This window comes from Callionymus lyra, chromosome 2 (assembly GCF_982586985.1).
Source record: "Callionymus lyra chromosome 2, fCalLyr1.hap1.1, whole genome shotgun sequence".
Taxonomy (NCBI): domain Eukaryota; kingdom Metazoa; phylum Chordata; class Actinopteri; order Syngnathiformes; family Callionymidae; genus Callionymus; species Callionymus lyra.
The window spans coordinates 44,363,970-44,379,800 of NC_141819.1; the positions used below are offsets into that span (position 1 = coordinate 44,363,970).

Below are 15,831 nucleotides of genomic sequence, written 5' to 3' on the forward strand. Positions count from 1 at the left end.
TGTGGACCTTTGGTTTGTAGAAAGGAACTGCAATTATTGAAACTAGCCTTTTTAAATTGTATTAAATAGGGCTTACATTGAATTTAAATTAAACATTATTAACTTCCGGGGTGTTCAACTGATCCTATTTGCCCCTCCTTACGATGAATAGAAGGAATTCACTCTTTTGTATGCAGTATATGGTTTACATTTCCTAAAAGTTAAACTTATGTTGTCAAGCAGTTTGGGAGTCTTTCTACACATTAAGACTAATCTGTTTGATTAGATCGGTCAGAACTATTTCAAGGCTTGTGTCCCTTGCACAGTATGAATGAGCAGGATGATCATGGTGATGACCTCAAATTCAGGGTCACCCAGGTTCAAATGGAACTTGAGATTGTTTATAGCAGACCACCTTTTTATTTGCGTTGATATTGCATTTAAAGACATCGAAATGTAATATTTGCAAAACATGATGAACATGAATGATGATTAATGTCATGTGTGGATGCTCCTCAGAGTGAGTTCTAGCCACAATAATCTCAGTGTGAATAATCATTAAAACATTATTTTCTTATTCATTCATTTTATTTTATAATTATTTATAATTATTATTTAATGTTGTGGTGTTTACAACACTGGCAATACAGGTTTCTGATTCATTTGGATGTGTTTTTCCCCTTCAGTTCTTTTTTTAGAAGTGGACTGGGATTTCTTTCAAACATATTATTAAGTAATTTGATAAAATTTGAATCCTCTCAATGTTGTTGTGCATGAAAGCAATGCCCTGTATACCCTGTAGACTTGTTATTGGATTATTTTTGTATTAGCCACACACTTTTGGGTTTTATGTTCAAGGTTATTGTGTTAAGGGGCTCTGTTCCTACTGTAAATTGGAATTTGTGTAACAAAAGCAAATGTTGTCTCCTCAGAGGGAAACAACTAACTGAATATTCCTGTCACAAGATGTAAACACACACACACACATATATATATACACACACGCAACATCTATGAGACAATAAAATGTCACATCACTAATATATATATATATATATATATATATATATATATATATATATATATATATATATTTATATATATATTTACACATATACATACACACACAACACTGATAAGACAATAAAAAGTTACAAACAGTGCTTTTTTTTTCAAGATTTTATTTTTCTAAAAATATTATGCATACCCTGAGATATTACAGTATCATGTAAACTGCCACATTAGATGTAAAAAACATTGTCATGGCTATGCTATAAAAAGTGTAGCCTTCAGTGTACCAACGAGGAAGTGATGCTGGTCTACAGCTGCTTCACTCTGGGAGACATCTCTAGGCAAAATGTTCAGTTCTGTCGTCTTAAAGGATTTGTCCCCTGATTTGAACAAGTTGCACCCGACTGTGAGGACAAGAACATTGTAATGGACATCAATGCAATTCCCAAATAATTGGCAAAAGATGCAGTGATCAAAGCACATAAAAATGCATTTTAAAATGTTTCTGGGAGTGCCCATCTGTTGAGGTGACTCAAACATCTGTGGACTTGTTTTGTTTCTTGTCCCTGCAAAGAGAAACACACTTGGTTTTAAGCGGTTCATGAAATTTCTACCATTTAGATATATGTCACTTAAAGTTAATCATAAAATGGAACTACAACTGCTGTTCCTCATTATTCAACCACTAAGACAAGTAGCCTTTCTGTGCCCTGAGGGTCCCCAAAACACCTTCTCTTTGGTGTGTTTCAGAAATTTTGCTTATAATTATTCCCAACAATCCACACCTATTTTAACTCTGATCAAAATTCAGCACCAACATCCACTATATAATCTTCCCTCTTCTATTCACTGCCCTAATTCTACAGATTACTCTACAGCACCACCGTATGGATAACCATTCTTTTTAGGTTTGTCCTGGAAAAAAAATGTGTGTCACCATATATATATTTTTTTAAGTGTGTACAAAATTAGATTAGATTAACTTTATTAATCCCTCTGGAGATCTCCTTTGGGAAATTGGGTTTCCAGTACACAGCAGATGAAAGTTTGATAAAAACAAGAACAAGAATCAAGTGAAAATAAAAGAACAAAGTTTAAGGGATGACAAAGTGCAAATATAAAGAACATAGATCCAAAGAAATAACACGGAAAAAGATAAAAAGATTAACATAGAATAGAATTATCCTTTCACTCCACTCCTGCCCCCAAACTCAGAAGTATACAATCTAATAACGCGAGGAATGAATGAGTCCCTGAGTCTATTAGTTTTGCACCTGGGGAGGAGCATTCGTGCACTTCATCTGCTTCTCTGTTCACTGATGACGGTGTTCAGAGGATTACTGTCATCATCCATGATGGACAGAGGTTTGTTCAGCCTACCATCATGAATCAAGTTCTATTAATACGTAATACTACAATTTTCCATGTTGACATAAAGAGTAAACACCTTAACTAAAGTGAACATGAGGTATAAATCTGGAACCATTAATACTTGTCTTATTATGAAGGCAGTGATTCAAGCTGTGAATCAAAATGTAATTCCACCTACATTCCAATGTTTGTATTGTTTGTATCTTTTGACAATTGAAACCGACTGCACATGACACATCACCTTGCATTACTGACGTCAAGCCAAAGTTTAAACTTTCTCAAGAAGGTGTGTTGATATGAAAATCATGCAAACGTAAAAGTCATCAACAAAAGAAGGTAGGACTATATACCTATTCTGAGGTTCACACACGCATGCACTTTTACATTAGTGAGAACGAGATCAGACACAGTTCTTGATTTTGAAACTTACTGGAGCTCTTCTTTTAACCGAGCGAGTTTGTCATGTAACCGCTCGTTCTTCACAAGCATTGGATTGTTAGGAACGAACCAGGCTGCTATGAACTTACACACCACCACCACGTGCTGTTGAGAACAGACAAGAGAGATCTGTGAGAACTTAGTGGTGAACTCTGCTTCGGACTGTTTAACAAAATGATTGCAGCTCAAATATGTGTTGTATTCAATGGAAATCAAATAATATTCTGACCTCAAACAGGATGACAAAAGCAAGCCTCACAGCCAGCACTGTCCAGAACTGCGAGGTTAGAGAGTAATCTTCAGAGCTTCTGTAGTCTTTGTAGCTGCAGACATAGCATACACTGACTACCACATCAAGACGGCAAGAAGTGTATAAAGGTCCTACCTGCACTCAAAGACGGTGAAGTTACCGTCTAAGAGCATCTGATTGGCCTGGAAGTCTTGTCTGACTTTGCTGTGTTTCATAGATGCCATTGACAATGTGTCGTTGATGTATCCCTGCATGCAGCTGTAGCAAAATAGTCCGAATCTCTCACGGGGTCCAGATGTTGACACTTTTAAATCTTTGTACTCACGGAATAGTTGAGTTGCCAGTGGCACAAGGTCCGTAGCGGTAGCGATACACAAGACGAGGAATGAAATCAGAGGACACGCCAATGACCAATCCATTGGCTATCACAGCAAGAACCCCAATAGCTTCCAAAATCTGTGTCCATATTCCTAATTGAAAACATAAACAATATTCAAGTAAACAAAGGTTTGGTTTGTAGGTTTTGTCTTGCAAGTCAGCAACTATCAAGATGTTATCTAATTTGGCAGGTGTGATTGTAAGTATTTTAACAAGGAAACCAGAACAAGAACAAGGAACAAGGAATCCTAACATCTCTCTCATTTCAGGCATTTGGCATCACATTATTTTATTTTGTTGTGGTAAGTCTTTTTTTTTCAGAAAAGTGATTAACTGATTTGAGATTTTGCTTTTACACAATCTACGTTGTGGCTTATGAAACAAATATTTTCAGATAAACTTTATAACCCCTGATTTTGACCATTAAACGCTGGTAAAAAAAATACATAAAGGAGAACCAGATAACTCTCACTCAAAACTCTTTCGGCTTCTCTTTCATTCCCACGCCAATCTTGTCCGTTTCACCTGCTTAGAACTGAATTAATTAAAAAATATAATTTATGTCAAATCGAGTATAATGAACATTTGAGTAAAAAATGATGTCCCAGGATGCAGTCTCTATATTATATGTAGGAGTGTATATAAGGACATTTATTTCTTTATTTTTTTTATATTTTTATTCCTGCACAAGTAACCTTCATACCCCCTTTTACTTTGTTGTGACTTTTGAGTCACTTTATCAGGGCCCCTTTAGAATCAACAATTTGTCGAAGGTTTTTTGAAATACTGAATATATCCATACAGCCACTGGGCTATGAGTATGTATTGAAAGTGATAATTATTTGTTGGGTGCTCTGAGTTATGTGGTTGATATGTATCATGTGCTAAGGGAAGCAGGATACATATTTGTTGAGTTCACCATGCTACACTGACCTATATCGTTTGTTTTTCTGGGTACCAGCCGTCGTTCCAACCTAACCATCTTGATGGCATCTAGACGAATCTCAAAGATGTTGTTGATGAGAGCCAGCAGAGGTGCTAAAGGGAATGCCGCCACAAATATGGTTGTGAAACTGAACTGAACCACTAGAGAGAGAAAAAAAGCATCACGTGATTATTTTATGTAAAATGATGATTGTTGAATGTTCATTGACTGACCCATTTCTAAGAACTCATTGAAGAGGCTGAAAGCATTAGTATTGGTCAATTGATAATTTTTTAGCCAGTCCCGAAGTTTACAGATGTCACAGGGCTCGTCCCGACATGACTTTCTGTAACATTGACCGCACTTCCTATGTAGTTTCTTTGCCGTTTTCCTAAGAAAGGAACGCTTCACAAGCCTGAAAACAGAAATAAGGAAACAGTTTACACTACAGGGCGGACATATATACTTCACATCTTGATTGGATGATAAGATACTTAAATGATTCTGGGATTATGCCAGAAAACATTGTATCTTAAAAAAAATTCCCACAATCAGAATCCATCACATATTTTCACAATTTTCTCAATAGTCGGTTAGACAACAGTAAATTCTACTCTGGATTGTGAACAACATCAGCCTCCCTGTGTCTACTACAACTGAAAAACAAGATATAATATCAGACATATCTACAACAAGCATTTTTCAAACAGAGAAAACAAAGAATCTACATGGTTAGTCTGTCTGACCATTATTGTTATTTTCTGTATTTTGTAAAAAGACAGTGGCTACAGTGACTTGAAGACAAAAACTTCTGTAGTCCTTACACTAAAAATGATTTATTTTGTAAGTGATGCATCAAGTGAAACTCAAAACTGCATTAAACAGTTGCCTAATGAACCAATCTATAAAAAAAAACAGACTTACGGCACTGCAAACTCAAAGATGTTGTTCAGAGTTTGCTTGAGCAACATTATGACGGCCATCTGGATGAAGAGGTCAGTTAAGCAACCACTCGGGTGACACTTAACCACAAGAATGTGAAAGAAAGAGAGACAAAAAAAATAAATGAAAGGAATGTTCTTTTCGTTGTTATAATTGGTTTTCACTTTCTTGCATTTACTCATTCACACACATGCTCTACAAACCCTGCCCCACACCAAACCTACCCCAGTGGTCAAAAGTAAATTGTGAATCATTGAGCGAATGGATGTTTTTTTTCTAATGAAATGCTTGATCCAAGTTGCTAATCTCACATAATCACAACAGACTGATAACAACGAATGATAACTGACTGTCAACAAAGAAGATTTTTTAAGATTTCACATACGTGTTGAATAAACTACCATGGAGAGAAAAGCATGGTACCAGAAATGTATAAGCGGGACAAAATTAAATCTATTTATTCTTTTCATCACCTTAATCACATGTCAAGAAACAATCTGATCTGTCAATTATTTTTTCTTTCATGATTATTCCTTCATAATAATATGGAGTCACCCTAGAGGGCACCTTCCAGTAGCTAATGGCTAGTGTGGGTGCTCTGAGATCTTTAATGCGTCGGGTTTAACCCCAAAATACAAGCTCAAGAAAGTTATCATGATATCCACAGTTCTGAAGGTCCCTAAGTTAACAACAAAACAAAGGAAGCTGCCTTGTGAAGGGGAAATGATCAGAAAAAGGGATCATTAATACCTCTTCGAGTCTCCATTTGGAAATGCGACTATAGTTGCCAGGATGACCATTGATCCTGCAATAAAACACACAATATTAAATCCAAGAGTTCCAAATACAGACTTAGAAGTGAAGACAAAATGAAAACTTCAGTGTTCATTGCAAATATCATTTAAAAAAAATGTAGATAAAATATACATAAATTATTATTTTATTTCCAATTTTAATAATTGTGATCTTTCCCACTATATAAACATTTTCCTTACAACGATAACATGCTTTTAATATTTTTGAGTATCACAAGCAGACGATGAAACACGAAACATCGTAACACAAAAAATACAGGCAAGCTAAGGGAAAGAGCTGTCACTCAGTCTGGTGGTTCTGCTCTGGATCATCTGCAGTCTTTTCACAGAATGAAGAAGGTAAAAGAGTGAATGTACAGGGTAGGTGCAGGTTTTTGTAATGGCACCAATCATTTGGATTTGATTTAAGTGATTGGTTTAGGAGTTGAGCATACCCAGAGTGTTTCAGTACCTGCCCAGGAAGAAGGCCACGTAGAAGAGGGAAGAGAAGAGAGTAAAAAACTGGAACGTGAACATTTTGACGGTGAAGTTTCTCTCTTTGGCAGCAAATGAGTTATGCTTCTCTGTTGGAACAAAATATATTGTGAAAATTGACTGTGTCAAAAGAGAGGGACACAAAGAGTCAAATCAAAGGTTTTTATGACAGATACGGCTCACAGTTACTTATATGGAGGCTAAAAAGTAAAAGCAACCTTCGATTTTTTGAGAAATACACAAAGCAAAAACATTAAGTAACAACAATACAGATAGTTGATTTTTTTCATCCTTATTTAAATATTAACAATGATTAACATATGCTTAAGCACCATGTTTTCAATGTAAATGCAGACAGCGTGTCTTGTACACATCTTGACCCCAATAGTAACATATATGATAAGCTGAAATTGTAAGGAATTCAATGGCATTCAAGACAAGCAAAAATATATTTAGCAATGTAAACAAAACGGCGCTTTCATTTTCTTTTTAGTTTATTTAGTGATTAGATAGTTTTCCACAATTAGCAGGTCCTCTGAATGCCACCACGGTGTGGACTTGAAATGCAGGAATTTTGATTATTTAGTTAAAAACATAATGATGATAATAATAGTCAGAATAAAAGGAGGAAGACAGAAAGACACACGCACTGTTTGGTTGACTTTTTTAACATTTAATTCGCCAATATCTTTTGATCTTAGTTATTAAAATAGAAAATCATATTGTGTTTTTCTCTTAAAATGTTTTTGATTTGATGAACACAATATTTATAAACATAACGTTAAAAAATACTTACCTATTTCACACAGTTTCAGAGACACCCATCTGTTCACCTGCAGCAGACGCACAGGTAAAGTAATTTATTGATAAACAGAAACCTTGATAAATTTGTCTCATATTGATTAGGTGACAACAAACTGTTTTTTTTTACATTATTTAACAACCAGAAACTGAAGACTTTTGAAGCACTTGTTAAACTGGTTTTCAGGGTCACACTGGGTAGCTCTTAAGCAACACAATCATGGGATGCGTCATACGCAGGTAATGTTACACTCAACAACACACCTAAGAAACCTAAAATACACCTGCACATGGACTGTTTCTCTGACTGCATCCAATGACAAAGTCTATCAGACATTAGTCAGCCACATTCCAAAGTCAGTGACGTATTAAATGCAGCAAAGTGGGAATCATTTTTCAACAAAAGAGTTGCATTATTATTCAATAAGACCACATCATTTTTACTGTGCAAATGTCAAATGTATAAGATCAGCTTAATAATGACACTTTCATTTTAATTCCACCATCAATATGCCAGATAAGTTGATAGGGTTCCATTATTTCTAAAGGCAGACTCACGCGGGTCATGATCTGGATAGTACAGTAGTGTAGAACTGCTCCGATCATCACTGTGACAGTGTTGGCATGGTCCTGAGCAAACTGCCAACTCCCTTCAGAAATCAACGGGGCTGCCACGACCCGGAACACCACCAAGGCATGAGCCAGCCCGATGATCAGAATCAACTGAACAAAGAGAAATCTTCTTTTAGAAATGCAAAAATCAAATCTTGACACTGAAGGCTTTAAAATAGATACATTGTATACAAGCTTTATTCAAGTTATGTACAGTATTTAAGAAACGTTCAATTGAAGGAAATTAATTATTCAGGTTTTTATACGTATATAAAAAAAAGTACTCAAATTGTTTGAAATATTGGGTGGCTATAGTTTAAAGGATGTTTAAAGGAAGTGTACAAAATCTAAATGTCACAAGGTGAAAGTTCAGTTTTGAAAGTTGAGACCAATAACAGGTTTTTTTGAGAAGCTCTTGCACACTCTTTCAATTCTGCATTACCATTTTTTGAATATAAAGCCCTGGTTTATTTAGAAAGAAAAAATGCAAATTAAAGTAATTTCCTCACCACAAGGGTCACCAGAGCCAACACTAGAGTGCTGCGAAAGTAAGAATGTCTGAACTTCTGGATTTCGCATTTTGGATTATTAACGATTTCCAGTATCAACTCCTCCTGTAATCAAACAAACAAAATATTGGTTAAACACACGGACATTAAGCATGAGAGCTCATTTAAGCAGTACCTCTTCCTCACACCAGTCATAGACCTTCCACTTGGACACGTGTCGAGCTCTGTGCCTCTTCCACAGCTCCAAAAAGAGAGTTGCTGCAGGTACATCAGAAACCAGTCCAGAGAAGCAAGGCACTGAATAAGAAGTGGCTCTCACACTTACCCCAGATGGCCATGCACATGGCAAATGCTACAGTGCCCTCGTTGTCAAACAGATGACTGACCTGCAAAGGCGGAGGAAGTACAGTAAAATGTTCCTTAAGAAACAGTTAAAATAAACTCATAAACATGTACTCCTGAAAAAGCAAAATGGTCCCTTAAGAGTTTAAAGTAAAAGTTAGAAAATCACAATACTGTTATTACTGCATTATAACTGATGAGCACACAAAACACTCAATTCGACTACAGATTAGCTTAGAATGTTGGGAAAATGTGCTTTTTATGTTTTAATTACAGTCTCATTGGAGTCCAAAACTGGTGATTAAACATTATTTATGATTTTGTTTTTTAATTAAATGGATCATGAGAAAATTTACAATGTTTTCTGATTACATTTTGTAGCATACAACTTTGTGAGATAAAATAAAATCACTTGGCAAAGTTTCATCGGGTGAGGATTGAGATGGAGACAGAGAAAGGCAAAGTGGTTCCGAGAATAGCAAGATGTCAGCAAGGGCATACCTTAGCATATGTACAAGTGTCCGACAGCTTCCAGACAGGGCACCGTTTGTCACAGCGAGGACACATTACAGCATTGGAATCACACACTTCCTTACTATGCAGACAGATGGAGAGTTACATGGTTTTGTGTACACACAGTGTATCAATCATCATATAGCTTACATGAGAAGATTGGTGTTGAAGAAGGCCATCCCATACAAAAACACCACGACACCAAGTACTGCTGCTGGTATCAACAGCTTTGTATACCAGCCTAGCCAAAGGTAGTAGAGCGCCACCTTCTCTCCGAAATAAGACCTGCAGGAAGGATGTGATGTAAGATTGTTATTTATTATTATTATTTAGAATTCTTTAATGAAGTTTTTTGATACTATTAAACTTTAATGACCAAAGATATTAAAAAGTAATTTATGTTAAGTTGAAATGAGTATGAATTACTTGTTGACCTCCTTTGTGTGGCTCTATAGAGATGCATTTTTTTTTTTAAGTTGAAAGATTCATAACTGAACGTTTCAAAAAGACCAAGAGGCACTGACTTTACTTCATCCACTGGCTGGTCGGTGAAGAGTGCTGTCCATCGAGCCCATTTGTCCTTCAGGTGCTTCTGCTCTCTCCTCTGAACCAAGCATAATACAGAAACACTTGTGAATATATTTCGCTTCACTCAAGGTTATACAACATTCGCAAATGTGCCAGACATTATCAGTTGCATTGAATTAACTGGCAAATTACAATTCACGCATTTTAGCTGCAGATATAGTTTCAGGAGCACACTAAGAATATTAGAACAAAATTGGAATCATTATGACCAACATCACCATTGTGATAAAATGACCACTGTAAATCGTCTTTTTTTCCACCAGTTTTAATTGTTAGTTGGACATTAATTGTTGTTGCTACCTTATATGTGTGTATATATTTTTATCAGAATCAGAAACTTTTATCATTAGTGTTGTAAACACAACACAGGATTTTTTGTGGTGGCAGTACAGAATAAAATAATTAATAAAATAAATAATAAATAATAAAAATACAATAAATTTAAATAAAATGAGAGACATTAACTTTAATTACATATAAATAATGAATTTTGAATAAGAATAAAATCAAACAAAACACATTGATAACGTGTCATTGACAGAAAGAGCAAGACTATTGCAAATAGTAAGAATAAAACAAGAGACCTATTCCTGGCAATATCATAAATGGTAATTTCCTTTAATCATTTCATCAAGAAAAATCTGATCTTAATGATTGACTGAATAGTTCATAATGAATAACTAAACGGCACATTGATTTACATTCCTTGGTTTCACCAGCATTGTGACTGTGTTTAAGCTACATCGATAATCAACAGGACAATGAATTAAAAAGGAACATTTTCTCACTTCATGAAGGCAGAATATTGTCTCAAAGACGTTTTTCTCCAGAAGTTCATCTAGATTCTCTGGGGGTGAAAAAAGCAATATTAGACATTTGACTGTATCAGGGATATTCTCTGGTAAATTGACCATGTGAGGTTATTTTTATTTTTTTATTTTTAAATAAAATCACCATTTTTAAATGAATGTTTAGTTCCAGATATTGTGATACATGATTACGCTTACCTCCTTCATTGATGAAGGTCTTATAGAGGATGAAGTGGACAATTCTGATCCTGCAAGGATGGAAAACATTTATTTCTAGTTTTACAATTTGTCCTCTGTACCATCAGAACAAGAAAAGACAATAATAAATGTAACTTTAATTATATCTCATAAGATAAAGTAATACATATTTTACCTAGTAATTGAGTAAGTAAGTAGTAATATAATTTCACATTTTTGGGGGGACTTGAACTTGTATGTCGGGGGACTGTTGACACAAGAATAATTGTATATATATATATATATATATATATATATATATATATATATATATATATATATATATATATATGTATATATATGTATATATATATATATATATATATATATACATATATATACATACATACTGTACATACATCAGAGTACAAAACCATCAATTTTACCGAGGTTGTACTTTTTCTACAAAATAGTTAAAAAAAACAAAAGCTAAAAAAGTAGTAGTTAAAGGGAAAAAAAACTGTTTTAGGTCAGCAGTAAAGTTAAACGAGTGCAGCATTTTTCTTTTCTTTTTTCTGCAGGTGTGTTTTGCAAAACAGACCTAGTCTTCTATGGAAAAATGACAATTGTGCCTTGAAGTTATGTGCAATGGGTGGAGCAATTTTGCTGCCAGATGATGAGAACTTACAGAACAACAAAGACAAAGTTGCTATTTCTTTAATTCTAAATTACCCTAGGCCTAGAAGTTACAATATAGTCCAATAAAATGTTTTTGTGGATGGTTAGAGAAGAAAGCTGTATGGCAACTAATAAAGTTAATGTTAGATAAAGTAAAAAAACAAGGTACAAGGTTGGTCATTTATTTAAAAGATACAGTATTAGTGAATAGTTTAACTAGGACAATACCTCGATGAGAAAAGTTAAAGCATGTTTTACACATGAAATGTCATTTAGATAAATGTGAATCAAAAACAAAATTTGTGTGTTACCTGGTAGCTTGGTTAACACTGCATCGATCATCACTACACCAGTTGCACGAGTCTGACACCTTTAGCAGGTACTGATAGTCCTCGAATATTTCTTTTGGTGCTCGAAGGCCATAAAATACCTTTTCATCATGAAGTACTTTCTAACAGAGAGCAGGAACATTAAGAGAACTGTGTGATTTCCATATTCATCATCACATCATCATCCTCATGATGAGTATTTGGACTCACCGTGACAGCAATGTTCTTCATTTTAACTTCCTCAATGAAGGCCTTTTGTTTCAGAGCTCTCTGGTCCTCATCATCTACCTTTTCAGCAACAAGGACGTAGTCATAGGTTTTTGGTATGGGCTGTTCAAGAAAATAATGATCAAACATTTGTGTGCATGTGCATGTTTGTACACATATAGTTGAAGAAATACATAGTACCAGTGAATGAAGTAGAGGCACAGAGGCAGACCGGGCCTCACTTCTGCCCCACAGTTCGAACTTCTCCTAGAAGAAATGGACATAAAGTGTACTGGAAGTCAGATGACTGAAGGGAGATTACTAACAACTTCTGTCACTTCTTCACTTCTTCTGTCAAAAAGGGCCCAACTTTAAGTCTCGTGTCATGTTCAAAGTAGTGGCATAGATCTTGGGAACTCTTCCTAGCCAGACAAGACACTAAATAATAAAGATTTTACACTGAGAAGGTAAATCAAGTCAAGTATTAAAAAGAAAACAATATTAACTGTGAAGATTAATACTTTAAACGGTCCCCTTAAAAAAAGTCGGCAGAAGGGTTTAAAGAAGATGGAAAGGTAGGTACAGAGATCATTTGAATTGTTTAGTGCTTTTAGTCTAGTGCAGTTTGTAGAACTAATACTTTTGACACAAATTCTTACCAAGAGAACTGAAAACACCAAGCTGCTGCCATGATAAATGCATTCTTCAGTGATCAGTCTGAGCTGCCCTTACAGAGGCCTAACAAGAATACATGTTGCCTAAGGGGGATATCTTTTATCTGGCTGTAGATTTACCACCTTGATAGACAACACCATTGTACTTATCTCTGTATATGGACCGTAGACCAAACTGTTAACTGTTGAGTGACTGATCCTGAGGAGTGGTCTTACACAGAAGTAACGACAAATAAAACAGGGCAAAGCAAGTTGTTGTTTTCACTCAAGGACATGTTGGGACAAGCAGTATTTGTGGGAGTTGAAGGATTACTTTGTTTTGACCAACTACGTCTTCACATTTCGTCAGTGGAAAGTGTTCAATGATGCCTCTTCTACTCTGAGCAGAAAGCTGTTGTTTGGATTTTATTGACTGGATAAATAGAAACAGTATCTCACAAAGGTCTGTACACCCCTCATATTTAATTATATTTTTTTCAGGGGACAACACTGACTTTGATACAATCTAAAGTAGTGAGCGCACATCTCATATTAGAGTGTAAACTGCTGGCAACAAAAATTAGAATCCTGAATGAATATGTTCAAATTGAGCCCTAATTGTCCATATTTTGTGAGGTTAGTTTCCAGAACTGCCTTAACGCTTTCATGCACTAGAGTTTTACAGGTTTGCATTGATATCTTTTTCTACTCCTCAATATTGACTTAGCAGAGCTCAAAGATGTTAGAGACCATCCTTTGGGAATTTTCATTCAGGGGTGTACTAACTTTTCTTTTTTTGAGGGGACATTACATTTACACTAGTATACACGCTGTACAGTGACCACTTTATATATTAAAATGTCATTTCTTGAGTGTTGTCCCATTAAAATAAATATTAAAATATTTTTAGAAATGTGAGGGGTGTATTCATTTTTGTGAGCTACTGTATATAGATTTAAACAATATGAATATGGATAGGATACCAAGCTGCAGAGTTATCTTCTATTTTAACATATTTACAAATGATCAAGCGTTATCAAACCAATTTTAACTGTCATTGAAACATTTTCAACTATGATTAATCATTTCATCTTTCATCAAACAATAATCAACGAAAATCAAATAATTATCAACTGAACAAACAAGATTTTATTTTTAAAAGGAGCCAAGAAGAATAGTTCTAATTAATTCTGCCTCTACTATACTACCTTTCTATTTATTTCCTACTTAGGTTAGGTGTTATTATATGGATGAGATTATTGACGTTACGGAATGCTGCAAGTGATCATATAATTAAAAAATATAATAAATATAAGTGTCCAACATTGTTTGTGTCGTGATCTTTTTCATGTTACATATTTTAATATGATCCATTATGGTTTCGCAATCATTTTTCATCAGTCATATTCAAAAACTATTGGCGTGCATTTTTATTATGTTTTCTACTTATGTATAACTTTGTATATTCTTATGTATGATGTGTTATTTAAGTTTTTTTTAATGATCGTTCCACATTTTATTTTGATCAGATTTAATAGTATCTGCTTGTACACACTGTTATCCCCCTTTAAGTAAGTAAGTAAGTCATTTATATTTATAGAACACATTTCTAGACCAGGGTCACAAAGCGCTTAGACAATCAAAACAATAATCAATAAAATGTATAATAAAAAGTTCAATATAACACCGAGAACAACACAGGAATTCCAGAAAATCAAGAAAAAGCCTGCACAAATAAAAATGTCTGAAGATGTTTCTTTGAGTCAGTAAAGATGTCAGTAGATGTCTTTTGCAGCAAGTACGTGGCTTAAAGTTTTCATTTAAAGGCCACTTTTATTATTCAATTTTCGGGAAAAGTCGAGTTCATTTTTTAAATCGTTGTCATTTCATGATTTGATAATATGTCACCCTTGACACACAAAACCTTTGATTCGACGAAATCCCTTTTGCCAGACACTAAATAACAAGACAAAACACTCTTACGGCTGAACATCTGCTCCCGTCTTCTTACCTCCACTTTCTTGGAAAACATGTTGGAAGTTCCACTTGTCTGGTATTGAAAACCTCCAAACAGAAGTCCTCATCTGCCTTCTTGAAAGATGGTTCTCGGTGATTCCAACACTCGGCCCGTGCAATGAAGCACCGAGATTTCCGTGTTTTCTCAAGTGAAACTTTCTTCCAGTTCGTGAACAAGCGTCAGGGCAGTTGGTGGCGAGTGGGCGTGGCCATCCACCTCCACCTGGAGACGTCATCACAGCTGATACAGACGGTTTAAACTCCTAAACAATGAAGCTCATTCAAAACATGTTAGCCACTAAGATTAAGTATCTCGATCCATTTTGATTAATACAAAATGAAAACTCAGTCAAAGTCAACACGAACAGCATTGGTTTTTGTGTGTCCTAAATCTAAAAAATACAGATTTTATCGCGGAGAGTATTAAAGTAAGTCATAAATCTGAAACTCAATATTCTATTATTAACAACAAGACAAAAATAATGAGTGAATGAATTTCAAAAATGCATCTGTAATCTTGCAATTTTTATTTGTGAATTAAAAAAACTACACTATAAATATTTGAAACGGGAATTATTTATATGTTTTACTCAAGGATTCGACCGGAATTCGTAATACTTTGGATTTTGTTGTTATAGTTAGTGAACTTTTTTCATGTGTATCTTTTTTATTTTATTTTAACTTTATCTTTTTATGACCATGTGGTCCTTTGTTCTGATCTTTTAGTAGAACACATTTTGTGTAGGACTAATGTATATGTATGTCGAGTTTAAATAATAATAATAATGGTAACAATAATAATACTACAATGAAATGTAAAAAACAACTAAACGGTGTATTATGTGGAGTATCGGATTTGCTGCAAGTCTAGAGCAGTGATACCCAACCTGTGGGTATTGCAAGTGGGCCGCGAAATCGTTTGTAAAATGGTATAATGTTTTTGTGGGAGGGTGGATGTAATTATATTAAAATAAAAATACACATAAAAATGTTTTAAATGTTTAAACACGTTGA

The 15,831-nt window shown here is 34.7% G+C and overlaps 1 protein-coding gene across 1 annotated transcript; it reads right to left on the bottom strand.

Annotated features, from left to right (window-relative positions):
* Positions 1–1,155: 1,155 nt before the first annotated feature.
* On the bottom strand, positions 1,156–14,966 carry LOC148087233 (anoctamin-9-like). The gene is made up of 24 exons (XM_087785431.1): positions 14,813–14,966; positions 12,350–12,415; positions 12,152–12,271; positions 11,924–12,063; positions 10,956–11,005; positions 10,737–10,795; positions 9,885–9,964; positions 9,511–9,645; positions 9,349–9,442; positions 8,831–8,891; positions 8,681–8,763; positions 8,506–8,610; positions 7,943–8,107; positions 7,380–7,416; positions 6,561–6,672; positions 6,045–6,099; positions 5,277–5,374; positions 4,586–4,767; positions 4,361–4,513; positions 3,375–3,519; positions 3,185–3,307; positions 3,029–3,122; positions 2,792–2,904; positions 1,156–1,556 (listed from the first exon to the last, which is right to left on the bottom strand). The coding sequence occupies exons 1-24, from the start codon at positions 14,831–14,833 to the stop codon at positions 1,523–1,525; spliced, it is 2,325 nt and encodes a 774-aa protein (XP_087641557.1). The 5' UTR covers positions 14,834–14,966; the 3' UTR covers positions 1,156–1,522.
* Positions 14,967–15,831: the final 865 nt, after the last annotated feature.